Genomic DNA, 24378 nt, shown 5'->3' with positions numbered 1-24378 from the left:
CACAATGTTACTGTTCCCCACCTCCTGACCAGAGCAGACATAAGGATCAATTATGGTATATTTTTTTTTCTTAATGAGCCTGAGCTGCTCATACCCTTTCCCAAGAGATTCCAGACAGCCACCAATCAAACAATTGAAGTTAGCGTGTAAGATGAAACTAGCCCCATGGAGACCTCTTGATAAAAAGCTCTCATAATCTGACTTCTGCCCACATGTCCATCGTTAGCCCCCTCCCTGTCTGCCTTTTGCTGTGGCACTGTGGATAGGAGGAAAGGCCTTTTCACCGGCCCTCTATGTTAGACAGATGCACATGCACTTTCAGGCTTCTCTCTCGCTTGATGTTAGACCACTAAGAGATTTATCTAGTGTCTATTTTTGCCTCTTTTGAAGCACATGTGCTTCTATCCTTATCTCTTAAGACATGGTACACTAATTATCTATATTCATGTTACTAAGTGACAAATATATTTTTAAATTTGTTACACTCCTATAATTTATATGAGTGCATTATTTCCATGAGCTCTGAAGGTACTGTAGCCCTTTCTCATATTTGCCCTTACAATGCTCCCTCAGGTCTCCCAAGGTTTAGGCTTTGTTCGTTTGTCTTTGAAACTGCATCTTCTGTCTCTTATCATATCTGCTTATTGCGTGTTTTTCATACTTTCCACCTCTCTCAAAACTGTTACCTGAGCCCTTGTTATCACTTTTGATTGAATGTGCTGCACTTAGCTGCATTTCTAAGTTTCTGATTCTTGCAAGTTTGTGGAAACTGTGGAGTCTTTAACCCACATCAGCCTTGATCTAAGTGTACCACTTTACTTAAAAGTTCGTGGGATCTGGAGCTCCTGGTCTAGCAAGCCATGAAAATGCCAATAAATGTTTTGTAATAAAGCTTTTATTTAAACATCCATTTTGTTCGACCTTGAAGCTTTACTAATATGCTGAAGAACAAACAACCGATGCCAGTGAATATTCGGGCTTCGATGCAGCAACAACAGCAGCTAGCCAGTGCCAGAAACAGAAGACTGGCCCAGCAGATGGAGAATAGACCCTCTGTCCAGGCAGCATTAAAACTTAAGCAGAGCTTAAAGCAGCGCCTGGGTAAGAGTAACATCCAGGCACGGTTAGGCCGACCCATAGGGACCCTGGCCAGGGGAGCAATCGGAGGACGAGGCCTACCCATAATCCAGAGAGGCTTGCCCAGAGGAGGACTGCGTGGGGGACGTGCCACCAGAACCCTACTTAGGGGCGGGATGTCGCTCCGAGGTCAAAACCTGCTCCGAGGTGGACGAGCCGTAGCTCCCCGAATGGGCTTAAGAAGAGGTGGTGTTCGAGGTCGTGGAGGTCCTGGGAGAGGGGGCCTAGGGCGTGGAGCTATGGGTCGTGGCGGAATCGGTGGTAGAGGTCGGGGTATGATAGGTCGGGGAAGAGGGGGCTTTGGAGGCAGAGGCCGAGGCCGTGGACGAGGGAGAGGTGCCCTTGCTCGCCCTGTGTTGACGAAGGAGCATCTGGACAACCAATTAGATGCATACATGTCGAAAACAAAAGGACACCTGGATGCCGAGTTGGATGCCTACATGGCGCAGACAGATCCTGAAACCAATGATTGAAGCCTGCCCACCCTCCTGTGAGAGACTCTTGTTAAAGTCACCACATCTGTAAATAACCTTCAGATAACAGATGAGAAGAAACTTGATTGATGCTGGATGGACCTATCACAATAGGCTATGGACTTAACTTGCCACCAGTTAGTTTGTGCATTTAGGTGTTCCTTTCACTTTTTGATACAGTGTTGTATGAAACTGTTTTTTTCCTTTGGTTGGGGTTTTGGGTTTTTTTGTTTTCCTCCTTTGCTCAGACTTCTCTTTGAACACAAATCAAATGTGTTGGCCTCGTGCCTCCCCTCAACTGTCATATGCTCTTCATCTCTTTGCTCCCACAGAAAGGTCCCAGAAAGAGCCAGCATTCTCCCTAATGCCTAGGTTTCTGAGGTTGTAGAGTTCTGTTCTACATCCTCTTTAATAGCCTCCTAGGAGTGTTTAGAATATCTAGAGCTCAAAAATGCATTCTGCCACATTGACAATTTAGTGTAGTAAATTGGGAACATTGACATCGCTATAGGGCCACATAACAGGTTACCTGTGGTAGCATCTCTGATTTGATTGAAGTTACTACCATGTGCATTGACCCCCACATAGATGATAACCGTTTGTACTGGGTTGAGTACGTGCACTTTCTACCCTAGTATGAGATGTACAAACTTTCTCTTGGCTTTATATCATATCCCAAAGGGGTCCTATTGGGCTGGCTTACACCTGCAATACAGGGGAAGAAGCCATTTGGTTTGGCAGGTGTGTCGGAGGGAGAAGGATGGGAGAATGGTGGTAGATGAACTGCCGGGAGGGGTCAGAAGATACCCATGCTGGAATGCAATTATCTTCATGTTTATCCCATACCGATCTTGGGCTTTTCCTCTCAGTGGCTTTGTTTGACCCTGTTTGTATGTTCCTCGAAGGTTTAAGTACAGCAATATTCTGTCAACTGTTCCAGTTTCAGTGGAATCTTGTATTTCTGGTTAATTATAACAAATTGTTCTCTCAAAAAAAAAAAAAAGAGAGAAATCTTCTTGAAAGGGTGGAAACTTACAAGGTGCTCACAGTGGGTGGAGAAAGAATTCTCAAACAAAGTTTAGGGTGGACAGAAGTACAAAGTTTATTTATTTTCCTGAAAAAGAAAAGGAAAGAAAGGAGAGGAGAGGAGAACGGAGGGAGGGAGGAAGGAAGGAGGACGAAGGAAAGAGGGAAAGAGAAAGAAAGAAGAAAGAAAGAGAAAGAAAGGAAGCAAGAGAAAGGAAAGGTTAAGGCAGGAGAGGGAGAAAGAAAGAGAAAAGAAAGGAGGAAGGAAGGGAGGAAGGAAGGAAGAAAAGGAAGAGGAAAGGAAAGGAAGACAGAAAGGAAAGTAAGAGAAAAAAGGGAGGGAGTGGGGAGAGAGAGAGAGAAGTAGCCATGGCACACAGAAAAGAAGTGAAAATGATGAGTAGAACTCCATGGTATACATATACCACATTTTATTAATCCACTCATGTTGATGGGCACTTGGGTTGTTTCCACATCTTTGCAATTGTGAATTGTGCTGCTATAAACATTGTAGTGCAGATATCTTTTTTATAGAATGTCTTTTGCTCCTTTGGGTAGATTCCCAGTAGTGGTATTGCTGGATCAAATGGTAGTTCTACTTTTAGTTGTTTGAGGTGTCTCCATATTACTTTCCATACAGGCTGTACTAGTTTGCAGTCCCACCAGCGGTGTATGAGTGTTCTATCTCTCCTCATCCATGCCAACATTTATTGTTTTGGAACTTTTTGATAAAAGCCATTCTCACTGGAATTAAGTGCTATCTCATTGTGGTTTTGATTTGCATTTCCCTGATGATTAGAGATGTTGAGCATTTTTTCACGTATGTTAGGCATTAATCTATCTTTTTCTGAAAAGTTTCTGTTCATGTCCTTTGCCCACTTTTTAATGGGGCTGTTTGATTTTTTTTTCTTGCTGATTTTCTTCAGTCCCTGAGACCTTTCAAGCCAGAAGAGATTGGGGTCCCATTCTTAGTCTTCTCAAACAGAATAATGGCCAGCCTAGAATTCTGTATCCTGAAAAACTAAGTAATGTATATGAGGGGGAAACAAAGTCTTTCTAACATGAGCAAACACTGAGGGAGCTTGTCAAGATAAGACCTTCCCTGTAGGAAGTACTCAGAACTGCATTATACACAGATCAGCACAATAGACAGTCACCGGTGTAAAATCACCCAAAAGCTAAAGGTCAAAGACTAGATACCGCAATGGCTCAAGAAATAAAGTAAAGCAACAAAGTCCTACTCAACAGGATGAACAGAAATCCACCCCACTTGTCAGTTTTTTCAATAAATCTGAATGGCTTGAACTGCCCACTGAAGAGACACAGGCTGGCTGAATGGATAAATATATACAAGTCAAGTGTCTCCTGTCTTCACGAAACACATCTAACCCACAAGGACTCATTTAGACTCCAGGTGGAGATGAAAAACAATATTCCATGCAAATGGAAACCAAAAGAAGGCTGGTGTAGCATTTCTAACATCACATCACTTAGTCTTCAAATCAACAAAAGTAGTGAAAGACAAAGATGGTCATTATATAATGGTAAAGGGAACAATTCAACAAGAAGACATGACAATTCTAAATATTTATACACCTATCACAGGAGCACCCAGATTCATAAAGCTAATCCTACTCGATCTAAACAAAATGATAAGCAGCAGCACCATAATAGCCAGGGACTTCAACACCCCTCTAACAGAATAGGACAGATTCTCCAAACACTGCATAAAGAAACAATGGACTTAAACAGAACTCAAGAACAAATGGGCCTAATAGACATCTACAGAACATTTTACCCAAAAACCACTGAAAATATGTTCTTCTCATCAGTTCATGGGACAGTCTCTAAGACTGACCACATCCTAGGCCACAAAACATGGCTCAATGTAGAAATTATGCCATGCATCTTCTCAGACAACAGTGAAAAAAATTAGAAATAAACTCCAACAGAAACACTCATCTCTATACAAAGTCATGGACACTAAACAACCTAGTGCTGAATGATAGGTCAAGGAGGAAATTAAAATGAAAATCAAAAGATTCTTTGAACTAAATGATGGTGACACAAGTTATCAAAATCTGAGGGATACAACTAAAGTAGTCCTGAGAGGAAAGTTCCTAGCCATAAATGCCTACATTCAGAAGACAGAAAGTTCACAAATCAATAATCTAATAATGAATTGTCTCAAAGAACTGGAAAAGGATGAGCAAAGCATTCCCAAACACAGCAGAAGCAAAGAAATAACCAAGATCAGAGCGGAACTAAATGAAAATGATAATAAAAGAACTATACAGAAGATTAATGAAACAAACAGTTGGTTCTTTGAAAAGATAAACAAAATTGACATGCTTCTCACCAGATTAAGCAGAAGCAGAAAAGAAAGGACACTAATAATCTCTATTAGGAATGAAAAAGGAGAAATTACGACTGATACCATGGAAATACAAAATATCATCTCTGAATACTATGAAAATCTCTATGCACATAACCTGGAAATGTGGAGGAAATGGGCAAATTCTTAGAAACAGACAGCCCCCCTGGGTTCAATCAAGAAGAAATGGAATTCCTGAACAAACCAATATCAAGTACCGAAATTGAAGCAGCAACAAAAAATCGTCCAAGAAAAAAAAAGTCCTGGACCAGATAGTTTCATACCCAGATTTTACCAGACCTATTAATACAAAGAACTGGTGCCTATCCTGCAGAAATTATTCCACAACATTGAAAAGGAAGGAATCCTCCCCAATTCTCCCCAATCCTCTTCAATTTTATGGAGCCAACATCACCCTGATACCAAAGCCATCCCAGAGACACAGAGATGGTTCAACATATGCAAATCAATAAATGTAATTCACCACATAAATAGAAGCAAAAACAAAGTTCATATAATCCTCTCCATAGAGGCAGTAAAAGCATTCAACAAAATTCAGCACCCTTTTATGATAAGAATGCTTAACAAAATAGGCATAGATGGAACTTACCTTGAATGGCTAAAAGCCATATACACCAAACCCACAGCCAACATCATAATGAATGAGGATAAACTGAAAGCATTCCTGCTTAGAACTGAAGCATATGTCTTTTAAGTGGAGCATTTAAACCATTATTGTTGAGTGATAGAATTTATATGGTATGATGTTGTGTTCATCATGTTGGGTAGTACCTTATTGCTTTATTTTCCCTCTTGTGCTATTGTTTTACAAGAGATGTGAGGTTTAGCTTTTTTATATAATTTTACACTGGTGGGTCCCTATTGTGCTAATTCCTGTATCATGAAGTTATGAGTATTTCCTGCAGCACAGGTCTGGTCATGATAAATTCCCTCAATGTTTGCTTGTCTGGAAAAAACTTAATTTCTCCATCAATTGGGAAACTTAGTGTTGCAGGATACAAGATTCTAGGGTGACAGTTGTTCTGTTTAAGAAGATTGAAGATGGGGTCCCACTCCCTTCTAGCTTGTAAGGTTTCCACTGAGAAGCCTGCACTTAGCCTGATGGCTTTTCCTTTGTAGGTCAGTTGTTACTTTCGTCTTGCTGCTTGTAGAATTTTCTCCTTCATTTTGGCTTTGGCCAGTTTGATTACTCTGTCTTGGGGATGACTTATTTGCTATGAATGTTGCTGGTGTTCAGTGACCTTCTTGTATCTGAACGTCTGGATCTCTGGCGATATCAGGAAAGTTTTTCTGAATAATTCTCTCAAATACATTTTCCATGCTTTTAGTTCTTTCTTCTTCTCCCTCGGTGGTACCTATAATTCGTATGTTAGTTCACTTCACATGATCCTGCAGCTCTCCAAGTGATTACTTAGTGTTTTTTATTCTCTTCTCTGCCTCTTTAAATGTCTGGGTTACCTCAAGAGTCTTATCTTCAAGCTCTGAGATTCTTTATTTTCCTCAGTTTAGTCTGTTGCTAAAGATTTCTGCTGTGTTTTGAATTCCCTAAATTACTCTTTCATTTCTTTAAGTTCTGTAGTATTTTATCCTCTCTTATGTTGTTTGGCACTTTAGTGACTTTTTCATTAATTTCCTGAAATATTTTTTGAGTTCTTTTTGTTGGTTTTCAACTTTCTTTTCAGTTCCATTGATCTTATTTGACATCCATATTCTGAATTCCATTTCTGTAATTTTGGCAATTTCCTTGTGGTTGTAGTCCACTACCGTAGCTCCATTGTGATCCCTTGGGAATGTGAAATTGTTTTGTTTTTTCATGTTGCCAGAGTTGTTTTGCTGATTTCTTCTCATCTGAATCCTCTTCTCTGTGCTCCAGGCTAATAGGATCGCAGGGCACCTGTTCTCCTTTGCTGGGAACTCTCCTGTTTAGTCAGGGGAAGGGGAAGACCCTAGATGGAGCTTTTGTGTCCTACTCTGGGGTGTTGACTCAGCAAGGGAGGTGCAGGTGCACTGAGAGCCTATAGAACAGCTGTCCTGTTTTGTCCCATTCCCCTGTGATTCCCTCAGTGCAAGCCAGTGTGAGATGATCTCTGTGCAGGGTAGTGGATTGTTCCCCAGTCATTATTGGAACTTTGAGTTGGGGCCTGGATGCGACTCTCTCCATGGAAGCTCTTGTTGTGAGGGTTTGCTCTGCACCAGGTCATCCAGTGGAGGTGACAGTGGCAGTTGAGTAAGTCTATCTACGCAGTGGTCATGGGTGAGTGGGTTGTGAGCATTTGTCCTAACCAGGTCCAGGAATAATGGCTGCTCAAGACTTGTTAAAGTGTTGGACCTCACGGTTGTTCTGCCAGCCCAGAGACATTGGTGGAGACTCAAGGGTGGGTCTTGGGACCCAGGCATAACTCTAGAATCTTAGGGGTGGTGTTATAGGCTCAGTGGGGGCCCTGGAGCAACAGTTGTAGAGCCTCAGTCTCAGGTGCAGTAATGGACTCTGAGCTGTATCTGGGGAACACGAGGGCAGAGCCACAGAGGTGGGGGCTGTTCCACCAGCAGGGAGACTGCTGCAACCCAGTCACAGCAGCGTTTTGTCCAAGGGGCCTCATGACTGTGGAGGTGGGCCAGGGCTGCTGGTCAGCCGAGGTTCTCCCCCGACCTAAGTCCCACGGAGGCAGTCAACCAAGGCTTCCCAGATGGTGCCTGTGGTGCCTGAGTCTCGTCTTCTGCTCAGATTCCCCACAGCGGGGAGGGGTGCGTGGCTCCCAGTCACAGCTCATGGCACGGGGGAGCGTCTGTTCTGTGTGCTCCCTCCCTGGCCTAGCAGGGGTGATGTGAGGGCTACTGCTTGAAAGCCGAGTCCTGAGCAGACCTGGTGGCATGCACCTAAGCATTCAGGATGGCATTAGCTGCAGAAACCAGGATTGACAGCTGCCATATCTCTGCAGCGCCTGCTTTCTGTTGCAATGTCTTTGCACAGACTCTGAGCAGTCCCCCAATAGCCTAGAGGTCTGCAGAGGTGGAGGGGTCCCCTAACAGCTCAAGCTGCCTGCAACTTTTACCCATCTCCTTAAAGGCAGTGCCCCCATGGGCTGCTTCTATTTTTCTGTCTTCTCCTTCTCCTCAGCAGTGTGAGTTAAGTTGGAATACCCAGATTAATCTCTTGAGATGGTAAGTGGTGCTTGGGGTAAGAATCAGCCATGCCCTGTTGGACTGAGTCAGTAGATGCTGTAATGGGCTGTACAAGTGGTTTGTGCTTGCAGGAAAGGGCCAGTTGCAATGTTGTCCTTTGTGCCTGTGACCATGGCTAGCCCCTCAGGGGAAGTGCCTGGATGCCACAGGCACTGGGAGGGGCCCTGGAGCTCCCAGGGGATTCCCAGTTTTCCGCCTCAGTGAGGTGGATGCAGGAGTGAGGCTGAGTGGGGCCAGGTGGGGTAAGCCTGCCTTCAGGCTCCGCAGACGTAGGCCCTAGAACTGTCTTGCAAGGATCAAAGATCGGCTCCCAGGCTGCTGGGGAAAGCTGCTGGGAAGGGTGCTGATGCAGTTTCACCAAACTGGAAGGTCTGCTCATGGGCAAGGGCCCATCTGGGATTCGGAGACTGGCTGTCTGGAGTGAGATTCACTCTTCTCCCTCCTGCCCTGCTCCACAAGTCTCCCTCCAGTGTCTGGTTGCAAACGGGCATCTGAACTCACTGAGTTTGCCAGCAACGGTGCCAAAGGTGGGGGAACTCCCTGTCCAAGGTCCCACCCCAGTCTGCAAGTGTGGCTTTCCTGTGGGGGGAGCGGTGCTCCACCTGTTTGCTGCAGTCTTGGACCCACGCCGCACTCTTCTGTCAGCTGTGCCCTCGTGGGCTCCCTTGCTTCCCCAGTTTAGTTGTCAGATCTCCCCTCTGTGCCTCCAAGCAACCTGGTCGAGTCCTGGGGTTACAGGACCTGGCCCACATGCCGATCCCACTGGCAGACATCCCCAGGGAGTGCTGGTGGGAAGGGAACTCCCAGACCAGGTACCCCTACATCCACCACAGGTCCTCAAAGGGAAAGGTGTGGGCCCCACTCTCTGGGGAAACCTCAGACTCATGGGTACAAGAACACAGGGGACTCAGCCACTTTTGAGAGTCTCAGCTCACTCATTGCTCTTGGCTGCAGTGGGTGGGGGAGGGGGCAGGAAAAGAGACTGTGAACAGAGGAGAGCCAGCACTCCAGCCCCTTCCGGTCCCTCTCCCTGGAGGGAAGCCCACACAAAATGTCCAAGCTCTGGGATCACACAAATTCTCCAGGGCCACTGTCGTCTGGGCAGGAGCTGGGAATTGTGTGGGAGCAGGTGACGTGAAAACTGAAGGGCCGGTGCTCTCTGGGGTGGACAAAGAGATGCCATCGGCAGAAAAGCAGTATGGAGCCTGCCATCTCGCTTCCAGATCATGGGTGTTTGGAGAGAGCCCAAAGGGGCTGGAAGCCTGATGCTCTATTTTCAAGAAGCCCCTACTGCATTGGTTGCAGTAGCCCTTGGGCTCATGTGGGTGGAAAAGCTCCCAAGCAGCTTGGAGGCCACCTGATTACCATAGGTGTGAGGGATGGAGAAACAAATCCCCCACCCACCCTCTCCACGAGGCACCCAGCTTCTCTGGGGTTGATCTCTGCTGATGTCTTTTTTCTTCCTGCTCTGCTCTGAACCTTTTCCCTGTGAAACCTCTGGCAGGCTCTGGCAACTTCCCCCGAACTACACTGGAGCTGTGCCCTTTGCCCCCTCTGCTTTCTCTGAAACCCTTCCTTCCCTCCAGGATGATCTGACAGCTCGTGTCTCTACTCAGCCATCTTCTCCCCCTTCGCATATAAATTTTTGAAACTTTGGGAGTTGATGCTCTATAAGGTTTGAGGTTTGGATCCACCTTCTTTTTCCAGTTAGATAGCCACTGATTTGCAACACTTTCATTGTATAAATGTACAGGTTATTTTTTAACTTCAGAGGAAATTATGAATGCCGTTTTATTGAGTAACAGCTAACACGTTCCTTTGTTTCACTTAGATTTCTGCTAGTCGTGACAAAGAAACAGATCTGTTGCGTAAGAATCACATGTTGCGTGATGAAATTGCCAATCTAAGAGTAGAAATAAACACAATAAAAATGGAAAATGAAGAAAAGGAAAAGGAATATTTGGAGGACAACAAAATCTTACAAGAAAAGGCTAATGACCTTCAAAAGACTATAACACTCAACGGGGAAAGAGTCACCAATACAATATTCTTGCATGATTGCAATATCACTCTTCTAACGCATGAGAATATAATACTAAAACATGAACTGGAAGAAGAAAAACAAAACGAAGAAAAACTGAAAACAGAAGTTGAGTCATACAAACTTAGACTGGCTGCTGTTATTCAGGATCGTGATCAAAGTCAGACCACAGCGAAAGACCTAGGGTTTGTTTTCCAGCAAGCAAAAGATGAGTGGTCTGGTAGAGAGGAATATATGAATTCTCATGCCAACAACCTTTTTCAACTGCTTCATGAATCCGAAAGTAAATTCAGAAGGCTACAAGTTGAGTTCCGTCATACAAGAGATGCTCTCCAAGAAAAGACTCTGGTTTTAGAAGGTGCACAAAGAGACCTGAGGGAGACAGAGTTTCAAAGGAAGGAAATGGGACGAATGTTCCAAGGTGAACAAGACAAAGTGAATAAGTACATCATAAAGCAGGAGTCTTTGGAGGAGAGATTATCTGAAGAGCAACGTAAAAACATGTTACTTCAACAACAACTAGATCATGCTCACAAGGAAGTTGCCAATAAAGACAAGACATTAACTACTAACCAACACAAATTTCATGCGACTGTAAAAACACGTTGTCCTGCTGTGGGCTGTGGTAGGTGCCTGGCACCATGTACATGAACAGGGCAGCCGCGTAAAAGAGTCCCACCACGGCGATGTGTGAGGAGCACGTGGTGAAGGCTTTGTGTCGGGCCTCTGCTGAGTGCATGTGAAGAACAGCTGCCAACACATGGCCATAGGAGACCGCGATAAGTGACATGGGCAGTAGCAAAATCAGCACCGCTGAGACGGACAGCGCCAACTCGTAGGCAGATGTGTCAGCACAGGAGAGCTTGAGGAGGGCGGGCACCTCACAGAAGAAGTGGTCCACATTGCGTGAGGCACAGTAGGGAAAGTGCAGGGTGATGGACGTCTGGATGGAGGCCACGAGCACACCTGAGAACCAGGAAGTGCCCACCATGAGCAGGCAGACTTGATGTTGCATGAGCATGGGATAATGCAGGGGGTGGCACACGGCAACGTAGCGGTCATAAGACATGAGGGACAGCAGGACAATTTCAGAGATTCCCATCACCATCAGGAAGAACATCTGAGCTGCACACCCCCCGAATGAGATGGAGCCCCCTCCCTGCAGGAAGTCGGCTGCCATCTTGGGGATGGTGATCAGTAGAAACCCAATGTCCAACAGAGAGAGCTGACTGAGCAGGAAGTACATGGGTGTGTGGAGCTTGGATTCTGTGCTGATCAAGAAGAGCAGGACGGTGTTGCCCAGAGGGCCTGTGGTGAACGTGGCAGCCACCAGGGAAAACAGGACCAAGTGTGGCCCTGTGTGGCTGAAGAGTCCCATGAGAATAAAATCTGTGGCCATTGATTGATTTGATGCCTCTATCCTCCAGGAGGCGTAATTCACCTGCAGGAAGAACAGCGCATTTGGCAAGAGGTACGATTTGATGATTTCCTGTATGGAAATAGGCTGGACGTTTACTGGTGTACCCTAACATTGAAGGCTCCATTCTGCGAGGTATGATTCTCTTCATAGGCACAGGCCCAGTGACCCCATCCTCTGCCTGAGTGAGGACACTGAAGGGAATCAGACACCACATGGCAGAGGAAATATTTAATCGAGCCATTGCTGACTGGCAATATGGAAATGTACATTTTCAAATATTGGCCATGATTACTCTTTGAAATGAGTCCAAATCAATGGCCATGACTGTGAAATGGTTCATAATTTTGGTTGCTTAGTGCTATGTGTCAGTTCTTCATATTAGCTTCCGCATTCTGTAAGGAGATTATAAAAATTAAAGAAGACACAAACTCCCAGACATCCTTTGCCTCTACTCAAAGGGAAACCATTAGCTAGAAGTTACTCTTCAGCTCAAGAATGTTTTGATTTTTGTACTACTTAAAAGGTATTTAAAATTAAATATTAAATCATAACCCATTTATTCTTAAATGCTAGTGAAAAGAAAATGCCCCCTGTGCTATGTCATCACAGTCATGCAAAGAAAGCAATATTAAATTTGATTGTAATTTTCTGGTACCTTTATCGCCGCAATTTCAGGTCCTTTGAGCTCTTCCTCCCCTTGCTCTGATGTCACAAAGTCATGTTCTGCTGTCAATTCCACAGATTTAGTTAAAATGGGCTACTTAGAACGAATCCATAAAAACTTTAGTCTTCATAAACACAGAAAATTAAAGAATTTTGACTTGTATAAATTGAGAGAGTATAAAAGAAGCTTAATGGGTAGCAGAACGTTTACGTACTTAAGAAATTCTCATAATTCTGTAAAACTTCAAGACACTACTCATAGAGGCACTGGATGTCACCAACCACCAGGCACACAAGCGTCTCAAATATCCACTCACAAAATCATCCACGTGCCAGAAATGAACAAAGCCATGAGAAACACAACAAAATTGTAAGGTATAGCAAAACATAGAAAGAACACTGGGTACTGCTGTCTACTTCATGACAGTAACCCTAGCTTTTTAACCACATGCAGCGCATGTGCTTGTCAGTAAACATTGCTAAAATTACCCTAAGTTTTTGTGCATTTATACTGTACACCCTGTTCCTCATATCGCTAATGCTTTCCTCTGCTATGACAAATTTCCTTCCATCTTTTAAGACTCAGGTTGCTACGTGAAGTTCTCCTTCATTTTGCATCCTTCTACCGGATAAACAGGCATCTCCTTCCTTGAGGCTGCCTCAGGACCTTACTGATTTCTCGACTCTAACTTCCCCACCTCAACTGTCAGTCATTTCTTTCTGTGGCTGTTCCCTCAGTTCCTGGAGCATAGGGAATAACCTCCCAAAACCTCTTTCGAAGGACAATCTCTACCTACTTTGCTGCATAAACACTGGCAGTGGGCTTCAGGGGCTAGAAAGGAATATAGCTTTTCCAAAGACCATGACTGACCTGAGCCTTAAAGACGGAGGTGAAGCCCGATGAAAAGCTGTAGAGGCCGGGGAGAAAGGGAGAGGCGGCCAGGAAAGCAGCAGGAGCGAGAGAGAAGCCTGAAAGTGCATGTGCGTCTGACTAACATAGAGGGACTGGTGAAAAGGGCTTTCCCCCTTTGGATAATGCCACAGAGAAAGGCAGACGGGGACAGGGCTAATGGTGGACATGGGGGCAGAGGTCAGGTTATGAAAGCTGTGTATGATATTGTCAGCTACTTGGATGCTCATAATTCAAGGAAGGGTTCATCATTTTCTTTGCCCTGGAGAGACATCACTGTAAGTACTACAGGGAGAAGGAATTCCGGAGGCATATGAAGAAATGGAAGGAGACGGAGTGCAAGGCAATATGGCCACACAAAGGCAATGCAGGCCTGAAATGAACGAGTGTTCGCAGAGAAACTTCAGATATAAAATACCACTGCCCTGTCTACCATGCGTTTTAATTCAATACGTACATAGATAAATATGGGTTTCGTATTTTACATATTTAGGAATTCAGGACATAACATTGCAAATATTAACGAAGATCAACAGAAGATCCTGGGGATCCCCAAGAATTTATACTTCTATTACTTCCTCTTCTTCTCCACATGCAGAGAGGTTTAGTTAAATGTGGTGTGTTCAATGTGATCCAATATTATAAGGCACTTACATTAAATCATGGATACACCTGTCACTAGGGATAGATCTCAAAAATACTACCTATTATGGAGAAGTAAAAAAGCTGCTGAATGATGCATACAGTGTACACCACTTCTATAAAAGTTTAGCACCTGAAAGGAGGCTGAATATAATATTTATGACCACAGACATATGTACTAACATATCTTCAAAGGACATGGCCATGATAGCCAGCTAATTCAAGGTGATGCTTAATTCGGCACAACAGTTTTCAATACTACCAAAGGACCCTAAGGCCAAAAAGGTTCAGGATGACTGTTTAAAGACTACGTCTACCAAATAGTCACAAACAGATGATAAATTACTTTCCTGTTTTCAATGATCACGGAAACCTCCGCCCCAAGCCAACCCCACAAAACACAGTCTGCTAGTCAGAACTCAGGACTGCCTCGATATCATCAGTGTAATGACCATCAGATGACATAACTCAACTTAAAACATGACTCACCATGCTCACATAGAGCCTTCCTCTAGGTAAAGGTGAGAATTGCAATAAGCATTGGAAACACTGGGAAAATCATGCCCTCTCCTAGTTCACCTCTGTCTCTTCCCTAACCAACACAGGGATGGCACACTGGGAACCTGACGGAGGCACAAAGACCCCTTGAGGCCAGAAGTTTGAAGTTGCAGTGAGCCATGGTCGGGCCATGGCACAGCAGCCTGGGAGACACAGCGAGACCTCGCCACCACACAACAACAGAAAAATTTACCTGATCTCAATGTCCACAGCTTCTTGTCGTGTACAGCTGTCTTTGGTCTCGAAACTGTCACTGGGAAGGGACCCTCAGTGTCCTTTGAAACAAAGCGTATCATGTCTTCAATAGGCAACCCCTACAATGCACTTCAGTACTGTTTCTCAAGGTTAATAAGTGGAGACTAGGCAAACTTTACATTACTAGAGATAAAATCAACACCAGTCAGAAAGAAAAGCCAATCCTAAAATGCTAATTCAAATTCTGTACCATAGTAGGACAGTGTCAAGTACTCGACAGACTCTGTGCTTAACTACTGGTCTAGTATACGTTAATGTCCACTAAGGACAGGTGACAAAATGACTTTCAAACCATTTACTGATTTCCTGCATAATGTAAGTCGCAACCCACTGGCAGACCCTCTCACAAAAGGCCCTATTCTGGGGGGTGCGATTCTCTTCAGGGGCATGAGCTGCATGAGCCGATCCTCTCCCTGAACCTAGACACTGAAGGGAATCAGAGAGCACAGGGCAGGAGACACATTTGACCTAGGCTTTACTGACTGGCAATATGAAATGTAAACTTTGAAACTTTGGGGACCATGACTCATTAAATGTGAGTCCAACGAAAGGCCATGAGTGTGACTTTTTCACAATTTCAATCACCTTGTCATGCACGTAAGTTTTATGTTAGGTTCCTTTTCACGAACGGAGGGTATAAAAATTAAGGAACGAACAGAATTTCAGAAATCCTTTGCGTCTATTCCAACGGCAACGACTACCTGTAAATTACCATCCAATTTGAGAATGTTCTGAGTTTCATGACAAGAGATTTTTAAAATGAAATATTAAATTACGACCCACTGGTTCTAAAATGCTGTTTCAAAAGGAAAAAAATCCCCTCTGCTGTGTCATGTTAGTCATACAAAGAAAACAATCTTAAACAAGTAATTTATATATAATTTTCTTATACCTGTGTCTCGTTAATTTCACTTTCTGGTGACTCTTCTTCGTCTTCCCCTGATGGTGTGCCCATGTCTTCTTTTGCTGTCAAATCCATACATTTAGTTAAAATGAGCTTAGAGCAATGCCATAAGAGCTATCATCTTCATAAAACTATACGGAAAATTAAAGATTTTTTGCTTTAAAAAATTCAGAGACAGCAAATGAAGCTTAAAGTGTAGCAGAATGTTTACCTTTTTAAAAAAATGCTCCAAATTATCTAAGACTTGAAGAAACCACTCCGGGGAGGCACTCGATGTCACCAGCTACCTGGCATACAAACATCTCAAACGTTCACTCAGAAATTCATCCACCCAACAGAAATGAACACAACCATCAGAAACAAAACACAATTGAACACTACAGTGAAACACAAGAAGGAACACTCTATAGTGTCGTCCACTTCATAATATTAACAGGATCTTTTGAGATACATGGCGAGCATGTGCTTGTTACTAATGACTGAAAAAAACAAAATCACCCTTGTTTTCTGTAGCTTTAGCAGCGGACACCCTATGCGTTATATCAGAGATGCTTTCCTCTAGTAGTCTGACAACTTTCTTTCGTCTTTTAAGACCCAGGTTCCTGTGTCAAGTCCTCCTTGATTCTGGCTCTTTCCCCACAGAAACAGGCATCTCCTTCCTTAGGGCTGCCTCGGGACCTTACTGATTTCCCTACTCTAACTTCCCCACCTAAACTGTCTGTCATTTCTTTCTGTGGCTGTCCCCTCTGTTCCTGGAGCGTAGGGAATAACCCTCCAAAACATCGTTGGAACAACACTCTCTATCTACTTCACTCCATAAACACTGGCATTGGGCTTAAGGGGCTAGAAAGGAAAATGGCTTTTGCAAAGGTCATGCCTGCCGTGAGACTTAAAGATGGAGGTGAAGCCCAAAGAAAAGCTGTAGAGGATGGGGAGAAAGTGAGAGGCCGCCGGGAAGCAGCAGGAGTGAGAGAGAAGCCTGAAAGTACATGTGCATCTGTCTAACATAGAGGGCCGGTGAAAAGGCCTTTCCTCCTATCCACAGTGCCACAGTAAAAGGCAGACAGGGAGAGCGCTAACGATGGACATGTGGGCAGAAGTCAGATTATGAAAGCTTTTTATCAAATTGGAAGGTAGTAGCATAGTAATAATTGAAGAAAACAGTCATCCTTTTGTTCCCATTGCAGAGACTTTACTGTAACTACTACAGGGAGAAGGAATTCCGGAGGCATATAAGGAAATGGAAGGAGATAAAGTAGAAGGCAATATTGCTAAACAAAGGGAAGGCAGGCCTGACACGAATGAATGACTGCTTGCAGAAAGATTTCCAATCTAAAATGTCAGTGCCTTGTATACTATGCATTGTAACTCAATACGTTGAGAGATCATTCTGTGTTTTGTTTTACATGTTTTTCATTTTAATGTACAATATTCTAAACATCAAGGGATACATAGCATTTAATGTAAAAGCTGTCAGCAATCTCCAATTAATTTTACTTCCACGTTCCCATCTCTTATCCACATACGGAATATTTCGTTAAATATGGTACACACAGGTGAGGCAGTATTAAAAGGAACTTAACTTAAACCAGGGATACTTGTATCAATACAGATAGATCTGAAATACATTACATAATGTTGAGGGGAAAAAATGCAGAAAGACACATACAGTACACACTATTTATATAAAATTTTAGAACATGGAAAAAAGGTCTATACAATATTTACAACCAAACACTGATGTAGGACCATGTCATTAGAGTGTGTGGGAATGATACCTGGCTACTTTCAGGTGTTGCTTCATTCTACACAATGTCTTTTGATACTACAAAAGGACCCTAAGCCCACACAGTTTCAGGATCACCATTTTAAAGACACAGTCTACCAAAGAGTCCTTAGGAAATGATTCATTTCTTTCCCCTTTTCATTATTCACAGATACCTTTCCCCCTCACACACACAGACATAAAGTCAGACAACCGCAACCTATAAGTCCCTAAATATCATGAGTATAATGACAAGAAGGTAAAGTTACTAAAGGTAAATCATGACTGACATGTTAGCAGAATGCTTTCCTCCAGGAAATGATCAGAATTCCAATAAGCAATTGAAACACTACAAAAATCACGCACTCTCCTCATTCACCTCCCTCAATTTCTGAACAAAGTCAGGGATTGCAAACTGGGAACTTCATGGACGCAGAAAGACCTCTACCCCTGGAGTTTGAGGTTGCAGGGAGCCCTCATTGGGCCACTGCACATCAGCCTCGGTGAACCAGAAGGCCTTGGCTCTAAGTAACAACAACAAATATACATACCTGGTCTGGCTGATTCCACCCCTATTCTTCCTCGACCCATTCTCCGACGAAGAACATTCCGAATGCTGGCACGCTTACTGGGCTTTAAAGAAAGTGTAACATAGTTACAATAGTCAACTCCTATAATGTATTTAAATACTGCTTCCAGAGGTTACTATTAGGAAACTATGCAAGCTTTACAAAACTAGGAGCTGAAATCAAGCCGAGTCAGAAAGAGAAGCCAAACATTAAATCTTAATGGAAGTCACACACGACAACATGACACCGATATGTACCGACACAGATTGTCTCCTTCAATCCAGGTCTCCTGTATTCTAACACCCACTAAGGACAGCAGATGTAATAATTTCAGTCCATTTGATGAATTCCCACATGGAAATCAGTTGGACGTTTACTGGTGTACCCTAACACTGAAGGCTCCATTCTGCGAGGTACGATTCTCCTCATAGGCACAGGCCCGGTGACCCCATCCTCTCCCTGAGTGTGGACACTGAAGGGAATCAGACACCACACGGCAGAGGAAATATTTAATCGAGCCATTGCTGACTGGCAACATGAAAATGTACATTTTCAAATATTGGCCATGATTACTCTTGGATATGAATCCAACTCAATGGCCATCACAGTGAAATCGTTGATAATTTGGGTTGCATAGTACTATGTGTCAATTCTTGATGTGGGCTTACTCATCATGTAAGGAGGAGACAAAAATTAAAGAGGAAACAAACTTCCAGAAATCCTTTGCCTCTACTCAAAGGGAAATGATTAGGTACAAGTTATTCTTCAGTTGAAGGATGTCTTGAGTTTTGCTACTACTTAAAATTAAATATTAAATTCTAACCCATTCATTCTCAAATGCTATTCCAAAAGAAAATGCCCCCGTGTTATGTCATGCCAGTCATGCAAACAAAGCAATATTAAATTTGATTGTAATTTTCTGGTACCTTTATCGCCGCAATTTCAGGTCCTTTGGGCTCTTCCTCCCCTTGCTCTGATGTCACAGAGTCATGTTCTGCTGTCAATTCTACAGATTTAGTTAAAATGAGCTACTTAGAACGAATCCATGAAAACTTGAGTCTTCATAAACACAGAAAATTAAAGAATTTTGACTTATATAAATTGAGAGAGTAAAAGTGAAGCTTAATGGGTAGCAGAATGTTTACGTGCTTAAAAAATTCTCCTAATTATGTAAAACTTCAAGACACCACTCACGGAGGCACTGGATGTCACCAGCCACCTGGTACACAAGCGTCTCAAAGATCCACTCACAAAATCATCCAAGCGCCAGAAATGAACAAAGCCATGAGAAACACAACAAAATTGTAAGGTATAGCAAAACATAGAAAGAACACTGGGTACTGCTGTCTACTTCATAACAGTAACCCTAGCTTTTTATCCACATGCAGCGCATGTGGTTCTCAGTAAACATTGCTAAAATTACCCTAACTTTTTGTGCCTTTACAATGTACACCCTGTTCCTCATATCGCTAATGCTTTCCTCTGCTATTCTGACAAATTTCCTTCCATCTTTTGACACTCAGACTGCTACGTGAAGTTCTCCTTCATTTTGCCTCCTTCCCCAGATAAACAGGCATCTCCTACCTTGGGGCTGCCTCAGGACCTTACTGATTTCTCTACTCTAACTTCGCCACCTCATCTGTCAGTCATTTCTTTCCATGGCTGTCCCCTCTGTTCCCGGAATGTAGAAAACAACCCACCAAAACATCTTTGCAAAAAGAATCTCTACCTATTTCACTCAATAATTATTGGCACTGGGCTTAAAGGGATATAAAGGAAAATGGCTTTTCCAGATCAGGCCTGACTTGAGACTGAATGAGTATGGTGAGCCCGAGTAGAAGGTGTAGTAGAGGCAGGGAGAAAGGGAGAGCAGGCCTGGAAGCAGTGGGAGCAAGAGACAAGCCTGAAACTGCATGTGCATCTGTCTAAAGCAGAGGGACCGGTCAAAAGGCCTTTCCTCCTATCCACCGTGCCACAGAAAAAGGCAGACAGGGAGAGGGCTAATGATGGACATGTGGGCAGAAGTCAGATTATGAAAGCTTTATATCAAATTGGAAGGTAGTAGGATAGTAGTAATTCAAGGAGAGGTTCATCCTTTGGTTTCCATTGGAGAGACATGTCTGTAGCTACTACAGGGAGAAGGAATTCCAGAGGCATCTAAGGAAATGGAAAGAGAGGAAGTAGAAGGCAGTAATGCAAAACAAAGGCAAGGCAGGCCTGACACGAATGAGTGTTTGCAGAAATATTTCCAATATAAAATGTCGGTGCCCTGTAAGCTATGCATTGTAACGGAATACCTTGAGCGATAATTCTGAGTTTTGTACTCCATGTTTTCCATTTTAATGTACAATATTCTAAACATCAAAGGATACACAGCACTTAATGTCGAAGCTCTCAGCAATCCCCAATTAATTTTACTTCCATGTGTGTCCTCTTTTACCCACATCCAGAGTATTTGGTTCAAGATGGTAAATTCATGTGAGGGAGTATTATAAGGAACTTAAAATAAATTGAACCAGGGATTCTTGTGTCAATACAGATAGATCTCAAATACATTACATAATGTTGAGGAAAAAAAAATTGAAGAAAGACACATACAGTATACACTATTTATATAAAATTTTAGGACTTGGAAACAAGGTCTATATAATATTTGCAACCACACACTTATGTAGGAACCATATCTGGAGAGGGCATGGGTATGATACCTGGCTACTTCCAGGTTTTGCTTCATTCTACACAATGTCTTTTGTTCCTACAAAAGACCCTAAGCACACACAGCTTCAGGATCACCATTTGAAAGACACAGTCTACCAAAGAGTCATTAAGAAATGATTCATTTCTTTCCCGTTTTCATTATTCACAGATACCTTCCCCCCTCACACACACAGACATAAAGTCAGAGAACTGCAACCTATAACTCTCTAAATATGGTGAGTATAACGACAATAAAGTAAAGTTACTAAAGGTAAACCATGACTGACATGTTAGCAGAATGCTTTCCTCAAGGAAAAGATCAGAATTCCAATAGCAATTGAAACACTAGAAAAATCACACACTGGCCTCATTCACCTCTCTCAATTTCCAAAAAAAGTCAAGGATTCCCATGAACTGGGAACTTCATGGACGCAGAAACACCTCTACCCCAGGAGTTTGAGGTTGCAGAGAGCCCTCATTGGGCCTATGCACGTCAGTCTCGGTGAAACACAAGAACTTGGCTCTAAGTAACAACAACAAATATACGTACCTGGTGTGGCTAGTTCCACCCCTATTCTTCCTCGACTCATTCTCCGATGAACAACATTCTGAATGCTGGCACGCTTACTGGGCTTTGAAAGAAAGCGTAACATACTTTCAATAGTCAACTCCTATAATGTATTTAAATACTGCTTCCAGAGGTTACTATTAGGAAACTATGCAAACTTTACAAAACTAGGAGCTGAAATGAAGCACAGTCAGAAAAAAGAGCCAAACATTAAATCTTAACACAAATCACACACCACAACATGACAGCGATATGTACCGACACAGATTGTCTCCTTCAGTCCAGGTCTCCTGTATTCTAACACCCACTAAGGACAGCAGATGTAATAATTTCGGTACCATTTGATGATTTCCCACATGGAAATCAGTTGGACGTTTACTGGTGTACCCTAACACTGAAGGCTCCATTCTGCGAGGAACGATTCTCCTCATAGGCACAGGCCCCGTGACCCCATCCTCTCCCTGAGTGTGGACACTGAAGGGAATCAGACACCACACGGCAGAGGAAATATTTAATCGAGCCATTGCTGACTGGCAATATGAAAATGGACATTTTCAAATATTGGCCATGATTACTCTTGGATATGAGTCCAACTCAATGGCCATCACTGTGAAATCGTTGATAATTTGGGTTGCTTAGTACTATGTGTCAATTCTTGATGTGGGCTTACTCATCATGTAAGGAGGAGACAAAAATTAAAGAGGAAACAAACTTCTAGATATCCTTTGCCTCTACTCAAAGGGAAATGATTAGCTAGAAGTTATTCTTCAGTTCAAGGATGTCTTGAGTTTTGTTACTACTTAAAATTAAATATTAAATTCTAACCCATGCATTCTGAAATGCTATTCCAAAAGAATATGCCCCCGTGCTATGTCAACTCAGTCATGCAAACAAAGTAATATTAAATTTGATTGTAATTTTCTGGTACCTTTATCGCCGCAATTTCAGGTCCTTTGGGCTCTTCCTCCCCTTGCTCTGATGTCACAAAGTCATGTTCTGCTGTCAATTCCACAGATTTAGTTAAAATGAGCTACTTAGAACGAATCCATAAAAACTTTAGTCTTCATAAACACAGAAAATTAAAGAATTTGACTGGTATAAATTTAGAGAGTATAAATGAACCTTAATGGGTAGCAGAATGTTTATGTGCTTAAGAAATTCTCATAATTCTGTAAAACTTCAAGTCACCACTCACAGAGGCACCGGTTGTCACCAGCCACCTGGCACACAAGCATCTCACAGATCCACTCACAAAATCATCCACGTGCCAGAAATGAAAAAGCCATGAGAAACACAACAAAATTGTAAGGTATAGGAAAACATAGAAAGAACACTGGGTACTGCTGTCTACTTCATAACAGTAACCCTAGCTTTTTATCCACATGCAGCGCATGTGCTTCACATTAAACATTGCTAAAATTACCCTAACTTTTTGTGCCTTTACAATGTATACCGTTCCTCATATCGCTAATGCTCCTCTGCTATTCTAACAAATATGATTCCATCTTTTAAGACTCAGGTTGCTACGTGAAGTTCTCCTTCATTTTGCCTCCTTCCCCAGATAAACAGGCATCTCCTTCCTTGGGGCTGCCTCAAACCCTACTGATTTCTCTACTCTAACTTCCCCACCTCAACTGTCAGTCATTTCTTTCTGTGGCTGTCCCCTCTGTTCCTGAAGCGTAGGGAATAACCCTCCAAAACATCTTTGGAAGGACAATCTCTACCTACTTTGCTCCATAAACACTGGCAGTGGGCTTAAGGGGCTAGAAAGGAAAATGGCTTTTGCAAAGACCATGCCTGACCTGAGACTTAAAGACAGAGGTGAAGCCCGATGAAAAGCTGTAGAGGCCGGGGAGAAAGTGAGAGGCGGCCGGGAAAGCAGCAGGAGCAAAAGAGAAGCCTGAAAGTGCATTTGCGTCTGTCTAACATAGAGGGACTGGTGAAAAGGGCTTTCCCCCTTTGGATAATGCCACAGAGAAAGGCAGACAGGGATAAGGCTAACGGTGGACATGGGGGCAGAAGTCAGGTTATGAAAGCTGTGTATGATATTGTCAGCTACTTGGATGCTCATAATTCAAGGAAGGGTTCATCATTTTCTTTGCCCTGGAGAGACATCACTCTACGGACTACAGGGAGAAGGAATTCGGGAGGCATATGAAGAAATGGAAGGGGACGGAGTACAAGGCAATATTGCCACACAAAGGCAATGCAGGCCTGAAATGAATGAGTGTTCGCAGAGACATTTCAGATATAAAATATCACTGCCCTGTCTACCATGCATTTTAACTCAATACCTACATAGATAAATATGGTTTTCGTATTTTACATATTTTGGATTTCAGGGCATAACATTGCAAATATTAACGAAGATCAACAGAAGCTCCTGGGGATCCCCAAGAATTTATACTTCCATTAGTTCCCCTTCTTATCCATATGCAGAGAGGTTTAGTTAAATGTGGCGTGTTCAATATGATCCAATATTATAAGGGACTTACATTAAATCAGGAATACACGTGTCACTAGGGATAGATCTCAAAAATACTACCTATGATGGAGCAAGTAAAAAAGCTGCTGAATGATGCATACAGTGTACACCACTTCTATAAAATTTTAGTACCTGGTAACAGGCTCAATATAATATTTATGACCACAGACATATGTACTAACATATCTTCAAAGGACATGGCCATGAGAGCCAGCTAATTCCAGGTGCTGCTTAATTCGGCACAATAGTGTTCAATACTACCAAAGGACCCTAGGCCAAAAAGGTTCAGGATCACTGTTTCAAAGACTACGTCTACCAAATAGTCACGAACAGATGATAACTTACTTTCCTGTTTTCAATGATCACGGAAACCTCCGCCCCAAGCCAACCCCACAAAACACAGTCTGCTAGTCAGAACTCAGGACTGCCTCAAAATCATCAGTGTAATGACCATCAGATGACATAACTCAAGTTAAAACATGACTCACCATGCTGGCATAGAGCCTTCCTCTAGGTAAAGGTGAGAATTGCAATAAGCATTGGAAACACTGGGAAAATCATGCCCTCTCCTAGTTTACCACAGTCCATTCCGTAACCAACCCAGGGATGGCACACTGGGTACCTGACGGAGGCACAAAGAACCCTTGAGGCCAGAAGTTTGAAGTTGCAGTGAGCCATGCTCGGGCC

General features: G+C 43.1%; 1 protein-coding gene and 2 pseudogenes across 1 annotated transcript; 1 reads left to right on the top strand and 2 right to left on the bottom strand.

Moving 5' to 3' along the window:
- Positions 1-24378, bottom strand: part of LOC138399495 (cytochrome P450 4F2-like) — an 859494-nt pseudogene that overhangs the window by 29403 nt on the left and 805713 nt on the right.
- Positions 652-2596, top strand: LOC138399484 (chromatin target of PRMT1 protein pseudogene; annotated as a pseudogene).
- On the bottom strand, positions 10193-15658 carry LOC138380896 (olfactory receptor 2Z1-like). Its single transcript, XM_069465348.1, has 3 exons — positions 15596-15658; positions 10860-11696; positions 10193-10213 (listed from the first exon to the last, which is right to left on the bottom strand). The coding sequence occupies exons 1-3, from the start codon at positions 15656-15658 to the stop codon at positions 10193-10195; spliced, it is 921 nt and encodes a 306-aa protein (XP_069321449.1).

This window comes from Eulemur rufifrons, chromosome 2, assembly GCF_041146395.1.
Source record: "Eulemur rufifrons isolate Redbay chromosome 2, OSU_ERuf_1, whole genome shotgun sequence".
Taxonomy (NCBI): Eukaryota; Metazoa; Chordata; class Mammalia; order Primates; family Lemuridae; genus Eulemur; species Eulemur rufifrons.
Note: the sequence above shows the minus strand (reverse complement) of the source record. Positions and strands in the feature narration are given on the sequence as shown.